Below are 17,866 nucleotides of genomic sequence, written 5' to 3' on the forward strand. Positions count from 1 at the left end.
AGACATGTAACAATGATACAATAAGAAATGCATTGTATTATATTAGGTGATTTAAAAAGTATCCGCGGTTTTTTGTTCAATTTTTGAATGAAAAAACCGCGGATACTTTTTAAATGACCTAATATATAGCCTAAACGCTTTAAAATTTATATGATATAACGCATCGTTTGGATAATCGCGATGTTGCGCTTCGCAAGAATCGTGTCTGAAAAGTGAAATGCGAGAGGAACAAATTAATTAGTCAGTACATATTGCGCACTTTTCGTATAACCGTGTACACTGTATATATCATAACCAGAAATTGATTTGCCCGATACGCTACCTGCATTGCTGCGTTTTCTGTCTCGGTATCTCCCGAGCGAGCAGTTTGCGCAACTCGTAATGTCGGATTTGAAAGTTGTCGAAGCTAAATCCTCGGCGTCGATATCGGCTAACAATGGTCGCACAATTGAATATAATAGCGATTCATAAGGATTGTGCAATACATTCGGCGTATTATAGCTGCTTATTTCAGCGGAACCTCTAATTGAATAGACGCATTATTAGTCTAAATAATTTTAGGATCACGATACCGATGACTCCGTATCGTTTCCGACAGAATTATGCTTGGCGCGTTTTGTCTCGGTTCTTTCCGCATCACTTTCTCTCGAGAACATATTTATATATTGACATCGTAGAGGAGCTAAAGGTTGGCAATATTTAAAATACGTCTTACGGGATTCTTCCTGAAAATTAATTACATTTTAGGAAATTGCAAAATATTTAAAACGTAAACATTTCAAAGTTTGTTGTGTCACGTGCCTTTGTTAACGTTTAATACGTTTTACCGCATTCACAATCGAGTTTTTGCGGCCGCCGTAAGCTAAATAATTTTTTTTTCGCGAGGGTGTCGTATATATCAGACCCCACGTCGTTGGCATTCTATAGGGTGAAGAAATATTCCGTGCCTAAAAAGCCTTACGGTCGTTAGAACGGTTTACAAGTGACGCGAGTCTCATTAGGACAACTCGAGAACGCAGTTCCGTTTATCCATTTCTTCGTAGATGTTACGTGACTCTTATCTCTCGGACTCTCGAGAGCTAGGAATCGGACGTGGTAGTTAGCTGCGTAGATTACGACTTTTCGAGAGTGTAACTTCCACGAAGACGAGTGCCTCCTCGGAATGCACCTACGTGTTATGCATTTGCTATTTGCTTCTCCCGTCACGCGGAGGAGGAGAGGAGGGGAGGGGAAGTTTGATAAGACGACGCGAGCAATCACTTGTAAGTGAGAGCCGCTAGAATTATTCCTGTGACAAATTAATGAGGCACCGACCTACCCAACAGAATATCGGATATCATTTCTCGGTCGTTCAAGTAGAGAAACCCGTCCACTGAACGAGATTTTCAAGTCGTCAAGTTGCTGCGAAAGTTTTCTCCTTTTAAACCATAGTAGATTTTTTTCATAATAAAAATCTGCGGATAGCTTCTTTTTCCAAATTTTCTTTGGTAACTAAATTTTTATTTAAGCCTGAAATTCTTAAAGTAAGCTCCGTCAAATAAAATGAGTAAGTCTTATGTCGTTTATACTTTTAAAACGTAACGAGAATAGACAATGCGAGGAGTAATATAAATAAGAGGGAACAAATTATTTGTCGAACCAAGATGAAAATTCTTTTACAGACCGGGCGGTGGTAATAGCCGCGAGATATATTGTCCCTCTTACTCGAAGGATTTCGCCGAGAATTCTCCTAAAAGCGGAGTTCACGATATGGTCCATATGATCCCAGAAAGGGATACGGATATCGTAGCACCGACACCGATCCCACAGCATCCACGTCATTCTCAGCACCATCATCTCAGTTTACACGAACTCCGTGCGCTTCAGGTATATCGAAATATGTCAACTTATCTATTACGGAACGGGGGGAGAGATTCCACGGGTATATCTAATTTCTAATGCTTTTCTGACTTCTCGTAAATAGTTTACATGCGAAAAATCACATGGAATTGAAGTCAGAAAATTCCGCGACGCTCGCCGTAAAAGATTGCCGATTTTTGCAGAGGCGACCGGAATGCACTGGCAACAGCTCCTCCGATGAGAATCGATCGTCCGGACACGCGAGCATGTCGGATACTGGCGGCCACACAAGCAGCAGTTCACCACCGCATCGTCATCATAAAGCTCACAGTCCTCAGCAATTGAATGCTGTGCCCGAAGACGATCGACTCTCGGCATCGGTTACTCAAAGGAATGGCAGGAGCCGATCCGGTCAGAGCCGCAATCGACACCGAGCTACGCCCGCTAAGGTGATCTAGTGATCCAAGTTTTATAGTATTAGGTGTTGGAATTAATTCGTAGCGTTTTACAAGTGATGGGAAGTACTTTCATTAATGTATTTTTTAATGTTCATGTGAAATAAATAACATTCTTTCATTAAAAAACGCTACGAATTAATTCCAACACCTAATATTATTCTTATATATATTTTAATTAAAATTAACTGATACTTGATGAATAACTTTTTGTCTTTTTACCGTGTCTTTAGAAAATTGGAATTAAACAATGCCCCTGTGATCTGAATTAAAATCTAAGTAAATCGTTAAAATGCTATAAATATTCTGACAAATATCAATATTATAACATTATATTAATTTCTTTGTTCTTATAGAATTTAATGAAAATTATCCAATCTCATCTCTTTCAATTAAAATCAATTTTAAGTGAATTATTGGCTAACGATTGTTTCATTTCTCGAAGTCCATTTTTAACGTTTCATTTTGCTTGCAGCTACAGGTACCATGGTCGGGTTCCGGTTTGGAGGATATAAAGCTAGCGATCCAACAGCTTACGATGCGTTCGCACAAGTCTTCGTCCACATACTCCTCGCTGAGCGGCTCGGAAAGCTCAGAGCCCGCAGTGAGAAGGCTGATGCGACACTCCAGCTTGGAGACGATCAACACCAACGTGACTAGCGCCGATGAGTTCGTCTGGGTAGATTCTCATAATCGTCTGGTTGAATTGCAGCAGCTACCGTGGACTCACCATGATGTGCTACGTGTACTTCAAAATGGTCGAACAAGAGAACACATGGAGCAAGTCTCGATGGAGACGATTCCGCGGCTTTCCTATCTCCTACAACGTGCGCTAGTCAGGATCGGCCGCGAGACTCAGAGATTGGCAAAACCTATAGGTCTCTGTAGCAAGCATGAAGTGTACAGCGCCTTTAAGATCGTACTCTGTCCGGCTCTTGCGGATTCTTGTACCAAGGTAGGATTATCTGCCAGCTATTATATATGATATCAAATAATAATATCCTGTTTCTAATATCCTGATAACTAGAGCAATATATTCTAATAATAACTGATGATAATCCAATCACGATGGGCGCACTTAACACTAAACATAGTCATTTGATACCTGCCTTGTTTAAAGGCTTGCCTTCGAGCTGCCGCGATGTTCGCTGTATCTGGCGATCAGCTGAAACAATCGAAGGCATCCCGTTCGGGGCTGCAATTGCCAGTCGGACGTTTCTTACGTTGGATGTCCGATGTGAGACTCGGGCGGATGATTCACGAGTATGCCGCGATATATCTGACGGCCGGAATCGAGAATCTCCTGGAAGAGATACTGCTACAATGCGTGCCGACGGAACCGCATACGACCCTCACGGCGACAATGCTGGAGCACGCTATAGCGAACAGCGGCGACTTATGGGGCCTGTTACAACCGTACGCGCATCTCAACGCCGGTCGAACTGCATCGGGTCCGTAATTTTATTTTTTTAAGATAAAGATCATTAAATATTGGCTCACTCTTAATTATATATTGATAAATTTATCCGATTCCAATCTTTTTTTTTAATTTAATTTTTATTTTATTCGTTTATTAATTATTTTTAAATTACAAAATAATTGTAATTTGATGGAAGACTGAAAGGATGTATACGACTAAGAACTTTTATTTGCGTTTAATTTAAAGATACTTAATGTGAATATCGTTTATACTTTTACACAATGCGACACAGATATGTTATCTTTATTAATTTACGCTAATTTCACATCGAAATATCTTTTACTATTTTAGGCGCTCTCGCTATGCCTCGTTGGGCAAGTGTAAGTTCCTTGAATTCGTCATCGTCGTCGCGTAGCGGACGGGACGTAGCTCAGTCAGCTTTGGAACCGTCGTTACTTACGACGTGTGTGGGATCAATGTCAGAATTGATAGATTTGATTTCAAAGGTAGCACAAGCAGGACGCTGCCCTATACCATTGACAACGAGAGCGTTATATGCTCTATTTTATTACATGAGATGCTCGCAGGTATGGGATTTGAATGAAAGTAGCGTATTATTTTTTCGACAAATCATTAATATTGTTGTATAATATTACAAAACGCATTATTTTTTAAGTAATTTTAAATCATACTTGGTGTCATTGATCCAAATCATTTGATCGAAATATTTAAGCTGGAACATGGCGAACGCGGATCTGGAATCCAGGAATTAGCATACGAACGAGCTTACGTTGTGCTGCCACCGTTAGTAGAATGGCTACGGGTAGCTGCAGCGCACGCCGAGCACAGACACGGTTTGGTCATGGATCAAGATGACATTAATCAAGCTGCCCGACTATTGTTGCCTGGTGTAGATTGTCCTGTTCGACCGATAAGGTCAGTCAGTCCGTAAATTTTTATACCTAAAACAAAGTTATTTCAGCAGATTGTCATTTCAGAAGATTCGGATATTTAGATTTATTTTATGATAATCTTTATACCTTAAGATTTCTAACACTTTATAGTGCAATTTGTTAAAAAAATTTGCTATATTATGTATGCAGCTCCGAGGAGATCGCAGTATGTTCAAAGCGCATTGATGATGCCGAATACGTTCGGTTGCTGACACTGGACATGGCTTTCAAGATGTTGACCAGTGGACGCGCGGATCTCATAGGCCAGGCAATGTCGCTGCTGCCTCCAACAAAAATTAACACGGTGAATGACGCCGGATTCACGGCTCTGATGCTGGCATGTATCAATGGTGATGAATCAGCTGTAATGGCTCTACTAGACGCCGGGGCTGACTTGAACATCGAAAGTCCACCACCCATGACAAGCTCGTCGTCGAATACTCCTTCCAAGATTCCACAAACATCCAATGTATCAAATGTTAGAAGCCCGAATAATCAGTCGGCAATGACAACATCCACCAATAAAACTCCGAATGTAGCGTCTAATAGTCCCAACAATTCTGGTGGAGTTATCTCCAGTGGCATGTGTTACACGCAGACTGCCTTTAATGCAGAGACGCAACACTGGACCGCTTTGACTTACACAGCTCTGTTGGGTCATTGTAATATCGCCAGAATATTATTGGAGAGAGGTGCTGCGGTGGAAGGCGGCGCGAAACTCAGCGAAGACAAGTGCACGGTCACGCCTTTGCAAGCGGCCACAGCGTCAGGAAATAATGAAATGGTAGCTCTACTCTTGGCACACGGAGCGCAGCCGTTTCTGTCCACTTTGATCAAGGATTCGTTCTCCTACTCAGGTTCCGTGCAACGTGGCTGTTACAGGTCAGTTTTAGCACTTTATTATTTAATTATTATCGCAATCAGATTTTATTGAAATGGGTTACGATTTATTGGAAGAATCACTCTATAAAATTTAATCTATATTAAAATATTATTAATATTAAAAAAAATTAGATCGGAATGTACTCAGATTAATTAAAAATCTAATTTGATAAATAGCGCAATCTCAGTAGCTACAGCACATGGTCAGAGAAGTTGTCTTCATCAACTACTATCACATCCACTCAACTTCTCGGCCAAGCGAGGAGAGAAAGAGATATTATCTTTGGAAGAGATATTAGCGGAAGGTAACGCCGGTAATAATTCTCAACAACAGACTGCAGAAGGGAGAGGAGCTCGCAGAGAAGGCAAGGAACCAGTATTTAATAAGATACAAACGAAGGCGCTACAGGAAGCTATGTATCATAGCGCGGAAAGTAATCACTTAGGTGAGAAAATAATAGAATTTTTAAGCATATCAATTTTACTTACAATAAAATATTCAGATTTTTGTTTAATATTAGTTATATAATTAGTTATAACATACAATTTGTTACGATTAACAGATATTACCATGGAGCTTCGTGGGTTAAAAGTAGGTTGGACATTACATTGCTGGATGCACAGTCTTGCGACAGCTCATGAAATGCGATTGGACTCGGTTATAGATCAATTACTTCAAGACTTTCTTCAAGTCTGTCCGGACGATTATTCCACGCAGTTCGTGCAGGAATGTTTACCACTTTTATTCAATATTTTTAGATATAGTAAGGTAAAAAATTACACATTATTTATAAATACCAGTTTTGAGAGAGAGAGAGAGAGAGAGAAAGAGAGAGAGTGTGTGTGTTTTTATAAAATAAATTATTGTAAATAAAATAATGCAATTTATTAAAATTGCACTATTGCTATTTTTTTATGTAAAATATACGGTTTGTACTATTTTCACAGAAGGAAGGTACGACACTCCTGCTCGCTGATATATTTTGCACATGTTTTGGGTGGGAACCAATCAAGCCAATTAGAGATACTACACTTTCGAGTGGATCAAGAATTGATCCAAAATTTGTGAATAATCCAGAATTAAGCGATGTGCAATTTAGAGTCGAAGGTCGCGTTTTTTATGGTCATAAAATTGTACTGGTTACATCTTCCCCAAGATTTAGAAATATGTTAAGCTCCAAATTATGTGAAGGCAATCCTCCTATTGTGCAAATTAATGACATAAGATATCACATATTCCAGGTTTGCAATTATTATTATATAATTTATACATAGATTTTTCATATGATGAACGTATTATTTATTAGTTGTTCAATATGATAATAGCTTATTAATTAGTAGTATTTTATTAATAGTTCGTTAAAAGTATATTCAAAATAATTACATTGCAATTGATTAAAGATAGTTAATAAAAGTTAATTGTTTTTAAAAAATTATTTCAATTTTTAGATGGTCATGGAATTTCTTTATCATGGCGGTTGCGCCACTCTGGAAGTTAATCAAAGTGATGTGCTGGAATTAATGGCAGCAGCCAATTTCTTTCAACTCGATGGCTTGCTCAGATATTGTGAAGCACAGTGTTCCACGATGGTGGATCTTGACAATATTGTTTCTATGTATATTCACGCAAAGGTATATTTCTATACACAATAAGTAAGAATTTAAAGCCTATAACAATTGAAGTTTAATGCTTAAATCATTTAATATGAATTATATATATATGTATATAAGAATGTCATTTTAACAATTTTTGAAATTTAATCGGGACCTTAAAGTAGTTTAATATCTCAAAAAAAATAACACCATATTTTTTTCAGATTTTTTGAACAATTTTAACTTGTGTCATCAGAATATGAATAGATGGAAAAACACATTTGTGAACAAAATTCGGCCGATGCTCTAATTCTTAACCAATTTTAAAGTTTTTTTTAATTTGCTCCAAATTGAATAAGCTCATTCTGCATAAATTTTGATTACAATCCAAAGTAAATATTGTCCAATGAAACAGAAAAATCAAAATTACATGATAACGAATATTAGCAATTTTTAATTTGGACTGTAATCAAAATTTACGTAGAATGGATTTATAGTGCATTTAATTTCGAGCAAATTAAAAAAAAATTTTTTAATTGATTAAGAATTAGAGCGTCTGTCGAATTTTTCCGCTCACTGTATGAAATCTTGAAATTTAGTATTGCTTTTTAATGAGAATTTTTCTTTTAAATAGTCTTTGACAGCAGATAGCTATCAATTCTGCAAACTTCATGAAAATAAAGTTTTCAAAGATAATTAGTAGTAACTGATAATTTTTATCAGAATTTCACTCAGATACCACATTGATAGTGCCTTTCTTGATCGATATATCTAACAATGAGTGGAATTCTGAAAAAAATTACAAGTTCAGCTTGCAATTAGTAAACAAATTAAAAGTTGTTAATGATGCGTGGAAAAAGGTATCAAATTGATTACTGAATGCCAGTTTTAAGTAACTTACGATGAAAATAAAAAACAATTCATTATCTAAGTTATCAGCGAATACTACAAAATGTAAATAAAAGCTCTTTATTTAAGCCGCTTCAACAAGAAACTTAACTTGCATAACTTACAGAGCTTTTTGAGATTATATGAGACTGAAATTCGAAACATTTTGCAAATTTGGTTAACTTTATAATATTCGATACAATAAATAAATTTATTACTTATGTATTTTTTATTCAGACAGTTGTCAATTGTTATGGTACTCTTGTAATGTTGCCAATTACCTTTGAAAACTTTATTTTCATGAAGTTTACAGGAATATTGATATGAAATATTGACAGCTGTCAAAGACTATTTAAAAGAAAAATTCCCATTAAAAAGCAATACTAAATTTCAAAACTGCACAGTGAGCGGAAAAATTCGATAGACGCTCTAATTTTTAATCAATTTTAAAGTTTTTTTTTAATTTGCTCGAAATTGAATAAGCTATAAGCATTCCGCATAAATTTTGTGAATGCTTTCACGAAAAAAATTTTATTTTAATTAAATTTTATTCACAAAGATGTTTTTCCTCCTTTCTACCCGTGTCCCAGTGGCACAAGTTAAAATTATTCAAAAAATCTGAAAAAATATAGTGTTATTTTTTCGAGACATTGAATCACTTTAGAGGGTATCCCGATTAAATTTCAAAAATTGTTAAAATAACGATCACTCTAATACATACACTAAGAAAAAAACGCTGTTGATTCAATTAAATTCTATATTACGGCATACATAAGTGATTAATTCATGTATATTTCATAAAGGCCTTGATTATTGAAATAATAATTTATGCCTTTACGTCAATAGAAATATATGAATTAATCACTTATGTTAGTGACAGTCCATAATATAGACTTTCATTGAATCAACAGCATTTTTTTCTCATTGTATCTATATATACATACATACATATATATCATATTTGTAGTTATTCGAACTGCGCGTCGAAATGGTTTTCCGGATTTAAAAATGCAATTAAACTATATTGTAATAATATCACAAATTAGATTAAATTGACAAGCAATTTTTAATAATTTGATGCGATCAGGCGTCGCTTTAGAAAGATAATAATGCTGAAAAACTGTAAATAAATTTATTGCGGAAAATATTATCTCGGCTAGGAGTCGAATTTCAGCAATTTCGCTGAAATGTTGAAAATGAAATGAAATAAAAAACGTAGAATAATTTCAGCGAAATGTTCATTAGGGAAGTATGGTATATATGTATGTATACTATATATGCACAGAAAAAAATGTTTGGTTGAATTAATTAGAATATAAATAATTCAATGTGAATTATTAAAATATTAAAAAATTCTGTGTTACATTTTCTATTTTCTGTTTGTTATAAGTTTTCAAATGTATGGTCCAATAAGATTCTTATTGTTTATAAAATATTATTCATATTATTATAACATTGATTAACAAAAAATTAATTATTATTTATGGCAAAAACGTAAAGCAGTACATTTTTCTGTTAATTCAATCTATTTTACTTAAAAGAGATTCTACGCTTATTACTAATTCTATATATGTATGTCCTATATATGTATGTGTAATCACATTCGCGCGCGCGCATACAAAATTGTATTTGAGATTTACTAATATTCGTACAATTATTAATTTCTAATACTCTTTATGTTCTTATCCAATTAAAAATATTATTACAAAACGTCTTAATTATTATAATATAGTAAAATGTCATTAAATATATATTCATGCATATAAAATAATAGGAACTGTATCGGACACAAATTTTCCTGTATAAGATCTACGCATCAGACATTTACGTATATAATAGCAATTTACAGTTTCATGAAAATATATGTTTAATTACAATTTTAATCGTAATATTATTTCTGTTTTTCAAATTATTATGAAATTGTTAAAACAAAAAAATTCTATGGAATACTTAGTTAAGTATTTTGTTATGACATAACAATAATATTCCATAGAATTTTTTTACTTTTAAATAACATAATTTAGAGAGCGGAAGCTTACAAAGCATTAACGACACAGAGTGCTCTGACTGGGGAACGTAAATGAAAAGCATTCAATATCAAACTTAATTGAACACCCAGAACGTGAAAATATTCATTCATTTTCATTTCGATGCGCAACATCCCAAAGTCAGAACCGGGTCTACCTCTTGTATGTATGTCCGTGGTGCGCATGCAAGATTGCACGCAGACATACGAAACCTACAATTTGACGCCGGTTCCGAATAGCAGTTTTGAAAGGTTTTCTTGGCAATAAATACTCTTGGTGGTTTGCCAGACCGCCGAAGAGGAGCTCATGAGCACGTGAAAATTTCTTAGATCTGCCGGGGATCACATCCTTAGGATCGAATTTCCTGGCATGGTAGATTCGTATGCTGTCCACCATGCTACGCTTGTGCTCGTGAAAATATAAAAGAAAATTTTATTATTTGATCTGAAGGACTATAACTAAAAAATGTCATACATTTAAATGTAACACAGAAATTACATGTAATTTTAGCAATATATCTTCACTTTATTAAACCATAACAATGTATTATTCAAACGATAAACATTTTTATGCAAAAGCAAGAAATATGACATTTACAAAACTAATATTGGAACATTAAATCATAAAAAAACCGGCGGAATGCTCAATTTGTGAGATATATTTATCCTTGAATGGCATGGACACACACTATTAAAGTATTCGTTGCGTTAAATAATCACTCGGACAGTCATTAAAAGTATGAAAAAAAATATTTTTTTTATTTTTCTAAATGTGTGAGAAGTTAATTTTATTAAAATTGCTAATATATAAATGCCTGATGCGTAGATTTTATATATAAGAGAACTTACGTTCGATACAGTTCTTGTAACTATTATTTTATCATATGCACGTACGAGTATATATTTAATGACATTTTACTATGTTATAACAATTAAGATGTTTTGTAATAATATTTTATGAATTGGATAAGAACATAAAAAAGTATTAGAAATTAACAATTGTACGAACATTAGTAAATTTCAATCAAACACAATTTTGTATGCGCTTACGTATATCCAGTGATTACACATATATATACAGAATTAATAATAAGTGTAGAATTTCTTTTGAGCAAATAGGTTGAATTAAATTTAACAGAAAAATGTACTGCTTTACGTTTTTATCATAAATAATAATTAATTTTTCGGTAATCAACGTTATAATAATATGATTAATATTTTATAAACAATAACAATCTTATTGGACCATAATTTTGGAAATTCAACAAACAGAAAATAGGAAATAGCCATAACAATCAAAGCAGAATCTTTTAAGCAGAATGTTTAAATAATTCAATGTGAATTTGTATATACTATATATACTATATATGTACATGCATATATATCATACTTGTAATCATTTAAATTACGCATTCAAAATTTTACCATTGACTAAAACCTCTTGAATGTTGTTCAGGATCATGTCCTGGATATTATTTGTCAAAATCAAAGTCAGGCGATCGTACCTCTTATTTTCATTTTTACGTAAAAATAAATTTTTAGTGCAAAGATGAAAATAAGAGGAATAATCTTGACAAATGTTATCCTGGACATGATCCTGAACAATGTCCAAGAGATTTTAACCATTGGTCGGTCACCTTGGGTAATGCCGGCAATACTGTAATTTTCAAGCATCATAACTCAAAAAGTACTTAATAAATTTTCTTATAGCGTTTTGGAAAGCTTTTGACATCAGCTATTAGATTCTGAAAACAAAAATAGGGTATTCCATTTTAAAAAATCAATATGACCTTGCCGACATCACGTAAAGTCAAACTAATAAGATCAGTAAATAGACCTTTTTGAACCTTATAACTTTTATCTGAACAATTTTTCTCAATAATGCCGTATCCGAAATAAAAATTTGTAACGCTTTATTTTGAGAGAGAGAGAGTGTGTGTGTGTATGTGTGTGTGTGTGTGTGTGTGTGTGTGTGTGTGTAATATACATTGAATTATTTAAGCATTCAAAGATCCAGCTTCGATCGATATAGGTTTTTAATTTTTGTATATTTTTTTCATACAAATATTGCACGTTTTAAATTATCATTTAATAATTTATCAAATGTTTAATTTACAGGTATATAATGCGGCACAGCTCTTAGAATATTGTCAAGGATTTTTGTTACAAAATATGGTGGCTCTTTTGACTTATGACGATTCGGTCAAACGTTTGTTATTTGCGAAAAAGTTACCGAATCACGACGTTCTCGCAGGTCTATTGCTCACATTGCAATCACGAATAAAAGCCAGACGATCTCAACAGCAAAACAAAATAAAAGCTTAGATATATGCTCTTGCACAAATATAACAAGATATGGAATTATATAAGAGCATTGTAAAATAGAAACTATATATAATTCCTATTTCAAAAGATACTGAGATTTAATTTTATATTTGTATGGAGATTTTTACTAACACAAATTTGGAAATTATTCTAGTTTAAAAAGATATATAAGTCTCATTACAATAATTTTTTAAATAAAATTTTGAATTAAGAGAACGTATTTATATTTATATATATATATATATATATATATATGTGTATGTACATTGTATATTAAATTAAAATTTTTACAGCACATATGTGCCTTTTTATATGTGTTTTTATAAGTTATGAAAGTAGTTTCTTTTACGAGATTAGTTTTTCACAAAATATTGTCTTGTAAATAAGATTGTATAAGAAAATTTTATACTGATATTAATTTTTCACATATGTAGAAATCGATTTCTATTATTAAATATAAACTTTCTGACAACAGGTGTATCGACTATTCATATATGTATGTATAATATATATATTTTATCACAGAGATAAGCTTTTCATGTTAAAAGTTATGTAATGTATAACAAAAGATCCATTGTTGGACGTGAAGAATAATAAAACACTTAAGTTCTGATATTATTTTTCTACTAGTAATTTGGAAAAATCAATAAAAGATATGGATATCTTTGATTTGTATGTATTTTTTTACACACTTACTTTTTACACGCTTTTCCATGCTTTTACAATACTAAAGATTGTATATTTTAAATGTACTTTTATATTTCTTGCTATAAATCAATATATTATATAATCACATATCATATACAGGGTATAAAAAAACTTTTATTTGCAAAGAACAAAACATAATTTAATGTCTAATATTAATTTAGCACATACAAATCAACAACGATAATAAAGCTATTATACTTGATATTAAGCGTAAGTATCGATATCATAGCACTATTTATTTAAATGATGTGTGTGTGTGTGTTAATATGATTAATTGTATATACAATATTCAGATTATAATCTTAATTATTATACGTTGGATTTTTAAGATTCGGAATGCCTAATAATCATATCAGAATCATATCGGGTAATCGTAGGAAAATGGCTGTCTCAATCAAATTTTTTGTCTGACAGTACATAATTTCAAATATAGACGGCATTTCTTTAATAATATAAATTATAAAATAATATTGATTAAATAATCTATGTCGCAATAATATCCGAAAACTTATGAAAATTTAAGTTACGACGATAATACTCTGTATATATTTGTTAGGTTACAATATCTTCTAAAAATTATTTTTTCTATTTTCCATAAAATTTAATACACATCTTTTTAAAAATATATTTCTGTTATTCACGTGAAAATTATTTCATAGATATAACATGATAAAATAATATAAAATTATTATTTGCAAAAAATTAATTAGCACCTGCATATTGTATGAAAAAAACTTCCAATAAAATTGTGATTATATTTACTAGAATAAAAATATAAATTTAAATGTATAATAAAGTATACACAATTTGAATGATGCTGCTATTCAGAAAACGTGTGTGTATTTTTATATATATATATATATATATATATATATATATATATACACACATACACATATAATTTAAATCATTAATGAAGTTAATTATATAATACAATTTTATTACAAGAGTATTTTTCTAATTGATTATATGCCAATTATAGTGCTAATTATAATGCTCATAATTTTTTCGTCTATCTAAGTGTTTGGCTTTCTTTGCAATTTACCGCAATTTATTAATCGTAATTAGTACTCATGTGTAATAATATTTAATATTCTGATTGATAATTCAGATCAATATGCGATTAAAGTATGTATACGCAAAATTTTATAGTTTGATTATAATTATGTATACGTTTTGATAATATCATTTCATCATATGGCGATAATAAATAAATAACATTTTTCTTGTGCAGTTTCATGTTCGCGAAACGTCCTCTACCTATTTATAAATCTGTTTACAAATTTTTTGTATAGAATATAATTCTCTCTTCTTTTATGCAATATTAGATATATCTAAATCTTGCTAAGGAAACGTATCAGTCAAGTTGATATACAGTACCAACAATATATGTTTTCAAACTATAAACCGATATTAATAAATTTCTGTTATTGACACGAATATTTGTATCACCATTGGGAGTTTAAAGCTATTGAAGTATATGATACTAAAATTTTTTTACATAATATTGAAGTAATACTTATGATAAATAATATAATTTTTTATTTTTAGAATATGAAATCTTTCATATTCAAATAATATAGAAAATTAATATTATTTGAAATAACTATATTACAAGATAGGCGTGTGAGAAATGATAAAGGCATTATTTTAGCCTTTATTCTGTTCTAATATTTTATTTAATAATAATTCAGCTAAAGAGTAAAAACAGAATTTAAAAAAGCCTATAAAAATTCATATTTTACATGTGAAATTATTAAATACTGTTTTATAAAATTTTAAAATGGCTATAACATCTCCAAAAATACAGGAGACAATTCCATTGGTAAGCAGATATAAAATAAGTCTCTATACTCTCCTTGTTACATCTTCAATATATAGAAACGGGCAAAACGAGATGGTCCTTGAAGAAACTACTTTCAAACGACATATGAGACAGATTGAGACAACCCTTTTCGTTAATCAGTAAGACCCGCGCAAAGGCTAGGGTCGCTAACTTAATTTAATGACTAGAATAACAGTTAATACAATGGCAACTATAATCGCAAGTAACAACAAGATATAAACTTTCCGACGAAATTTACTTTGGTAATTACTTCCCTTCTCCAGTTCCTGCGCTCCTAGCTCGACATTGCCGTGTATATTCTCTATATGGTTGTCAATTGTATCTAGAAAAAAAAATTATTAGGTTTCATTAAGTGTGTGTATTTTGTAACAAAATTGAATATTTTAAATTGAACAACATAGATTAGAAGACTGTGTTTTATATTCTACAATTTTTTATCTACAATTTTATATCATATTATACAGAAAACTTGCAGCTGTTATATCTATAAGATTATTAGCAGTGAAAAGAGGATGCTTACCAATAGTATCACCTTGTTGATGCACCAGTGCCGCGAGTTCGCGCATAATTTGATTCACATCCAAAATATCACCCTCAATACGTTTTATCCTATCCTCTCTCTCTAAGAGTAGCCCGTGTTGAAATTCGAGTGTCCTGTACATGTCATAACACACACTGATCACATGTTGTTTCTAATATAAAGTCTCATAATGTCATTTTTTTTACAAGATACATTGAAACTGACTTACCATACATTTTATAAGTTTTCTATATTAATAATACATGTCGAATAAGTAATTAATCTTTTCACTGAAATTTTAAATTCTATTTTTTTTGTCACAGGCATGCTATAATATCCACAAGTTTTATTGCTATCTCATCCAGAAAATCTTACAATCTCCATTAGCCGATACAATCACTTCTATGCTTACAGCATTGTCCAAAATGCAACGAAAATCATTGCTATTGTTCCAACTAAGCAAATAGGTAAGATTTTCTGCATTACTTGTGAGTTACACAAATACTCCATTGTTTTCTGTGAATGCAAAAGATGTTATTTCCAAACCTTTGTGTAGTTCTGTGCTCTTGTTCCTGTACTAGAAGTAGGCGGTGTGTCTCTTCAGTGTCATCCCCATCCATTGAATTTTCTATATTGGTCATAGTTAAAATATGTCTCTTCATCTTCTCAACAATTGACTGTAAAGAATTATTATTAATGTTAAAACAAAATGAAAGTTTCATGATTATAAATTCTTTGTAATCAAGACAATTATTAGAGACATATCTCATATCGCATACCTTCTGCATATCGGAATATCTCTGTAATGCATCTTTAAAATCTGTTGTGAGTTTCTCAATTTGTAATTTTTGCTGTTTGTCCCCACGTCTCATCAGCATCGTCAGTCTCGCTATATCCTTGCTTATTTGCGTAACCACCTGATTAGTACTCGATTGTGTTACATGTCTGAAAAGGTAGGAATATAAAATTTAAATTAGATGCATTGTTTTAAAATATATTCTATTGAATCCTCTGTATTTCTACCATTATAATTCTTACTATTATAATTATTGTAAATTTTTATTGTACTTACACTTTGTCTCTCAAACCTTGATTATCCTTGCTGGTTCCGATATTTTTGTAAGCTCTTTCCAAAACCTTCCAACTCGCATTAATCGTATATATGTTAGTGGTAATATTTTCACAGAGACTATAAAGTTCAGTAGGACTAAATCCTATTTCAGGTACATCCACCCGTTGATCCGTAGACCCATAGTTCTGAGGACGCTGAGCCATTCTATAAAAAAAATCCCAATTAGCTTTACATATCGCAAAATAAATTTATAATAGATAAATGATAGATAATATATCAACTTGAAATATTCAAGTTGTTACATTATCTATCATTAATATTAAAATATTACTATCTCTTGCAAAAATAAAAGAAATAACAAAATGTACAAAGTAGTAAAAGCAATACTAAAATTACACAAAAAATACATCCTTTAAAAATTATATATATAATTATATCAGATATAATTATAATAGCATTTTTGTTATATCATTATCTCACCATAATATGACTTCTCATATATTACTACATATAAATACAATATTTACTCCAAAAAATTGATCAATTACATGAATATGAAATGTAATTACTAACAAAAAAATTAATTTGCTAATAACACTTGCAGCTATTACTTATAAAAAATGCAAAATAAAATTCGTCCTTTTTGTATGCGCCTTCTAAATGTTTAACATCGTGCAAACTTGTTAATAAGGCACAGATTTATATAAGAATTAATTCTCGCAATGAAGAACTTTTAGTTGTTCGTTTCTCGATATTCAAACGCTTAGAAATATGATGGCACGAACATCACGGTCGCGGAGCTAAATTTACGAGACGCTCCTCTGTGTTCCTCGCGCAATGAGACACGCACGTACACATACACAAGAAGAGATTTAATAGTGAACGGAGGTAGGAAATCTCTATGAAAAACACCTAGTCTGAGGGGTTAAATTAGCGAACGCGAGGACAAAGGTAGCTGCAAGACACGGCTCTCGGCGGATGATACGCCGAGATGCATCCGTACTAACCTGAATCCGCGTATCACAAGTGTCCTTAAATATATAAACGTAGATCGCCTTGTAGAATCACATTTAAAAACGCACGAAAATATCTACCTGCACCGAGACCTTCGAGAAACTGACAGTTGCCCAAAACGATCTGGAGCACCGGCCGTGTGACAACAGATCCTTTGTACTCCCCGCCGTGGACGCAACGGGAGAATCTGCTATCCCGGCGCGCGTTGATCTTTTTTTTCTTCTACAATTCCTATTCTTTCCGCCGCTTAGTTACGCGCGATCGAGACGGATTTGCACGGAGAACGACACGAACGCTTCACCGAGGTAAGTCCACGAATCTTTCT

At 32.3% G+C, this 17,866-nt stretch overlaps 2 protein-coding genes across 7 annotated transcripts in view; one reads left to right on the top strand and one right to left on the bottom strand.

Moving 5' to 3' along the window:
• LOC105149109 (ankyrin repeat and BTB/POZ domain-containing protein 2) overlaps positions 1-13,050 on the top strand; it is a 32,098-nt gene extending 19,048 nt beyond the window's left edge. For all 5 annotated transcript variants that reach the window (XM_087409009.1, XM_087409008.1, XM_087409007.1 and 2 more), the window contains 12 exons: positions 1,662-1,866; positions 2,043-2,288; positions 2,770-3,249; positions 3,415-3,745; positions 4,066-4,301; positions 4,448-4,650; positions 4,818-5,549; positions 5,727-5,995; positions 6,113-6,318; positions 6,498-6,791; positions 6,999-7,181; positions 12,175-13,050. In XM_087409009.1, the coding sequence (XP_087265135.1) occupies positions 1,662-1,866; positions 2,043-2,288; positions 2,770-3,249; positions 3,415-3,745; positions 4,066-4,301; positions 4,448-4,650; positions 4,818-5,549; positions 5,727-5,995; positions 6,113-6,318; positions 6,498-6,791; positions 6,999-7,181; positions 12,175-12,381 (3,592 nt within the window). In that variant the 3' untranslated portion in view covers positions 12,382-13,050. The remainder of the gene's footprint in view (positions 1-1,661; positions 1,867-2,042; positions 2,289-2,769; positions 3,250-3,414; positions 3,746-4,065; positions 4,302-4,447; positions 4,651-4,817; positions 5,550-5,726; positions 5,996-6,112; positions 6,319-6,497; positions 6,792-6,998; positions 7,182-12,174) is intronic.
• Positions 13,051-13,201: 151 nt separating this feature from the next.
• On the bottom strand, positions 13,202-17,832 carry Syx13 (syntaxin 13). Of its 2 annotated transcripts, none has more exons than XM_011061289.2 (6): positions 17,622-17,832; positions 16,528-16,731; positions 16,235-16,400; positions 16,002-16,132; positions 15,456-15,589; positions 13,202-15,257 (listed from the first exon to the last, which is right to left on the bottom strand). In XM_011061289.2, the coding sequence occupies exons 2-6, from the start codon at positions 16,728-16,730 to the stop codon at positions 15,082-15,084; spliced, it is 810 nt and encodes a 269-aa protein (XP_011059591.1). In that variant the 5' UTR covers position 16,731; positions 17,622-17,832; the 3' UTR covers positions 13,202-15,081. The 2 variants fall into 2 exon arrangements, with proteins under 2 accessions (XP_011059591.1, XP_011059590.1); XM_011061288.2 differs by having other exon boundaries at positions 17,535-17,831.
• Between the last annotated feature and the right edge of the window lie 34 nt (positions 17,833-17,866).

Source organism: Acromyrmex echinatior, chromosome 8 (genome assembly GCF_024713525.1).
Source record: "Acromyrmex echinatior isolate Ae372 chromosome 8, ASM2471352v2, whole genome shotgun sequence".
Lineage (NCBI taxonomy): Eukaryota > Metazoa > Arthropoda > Insecta > Hymenoptera > Formicidae > Acromyrmex > Acromyrmex echinatior.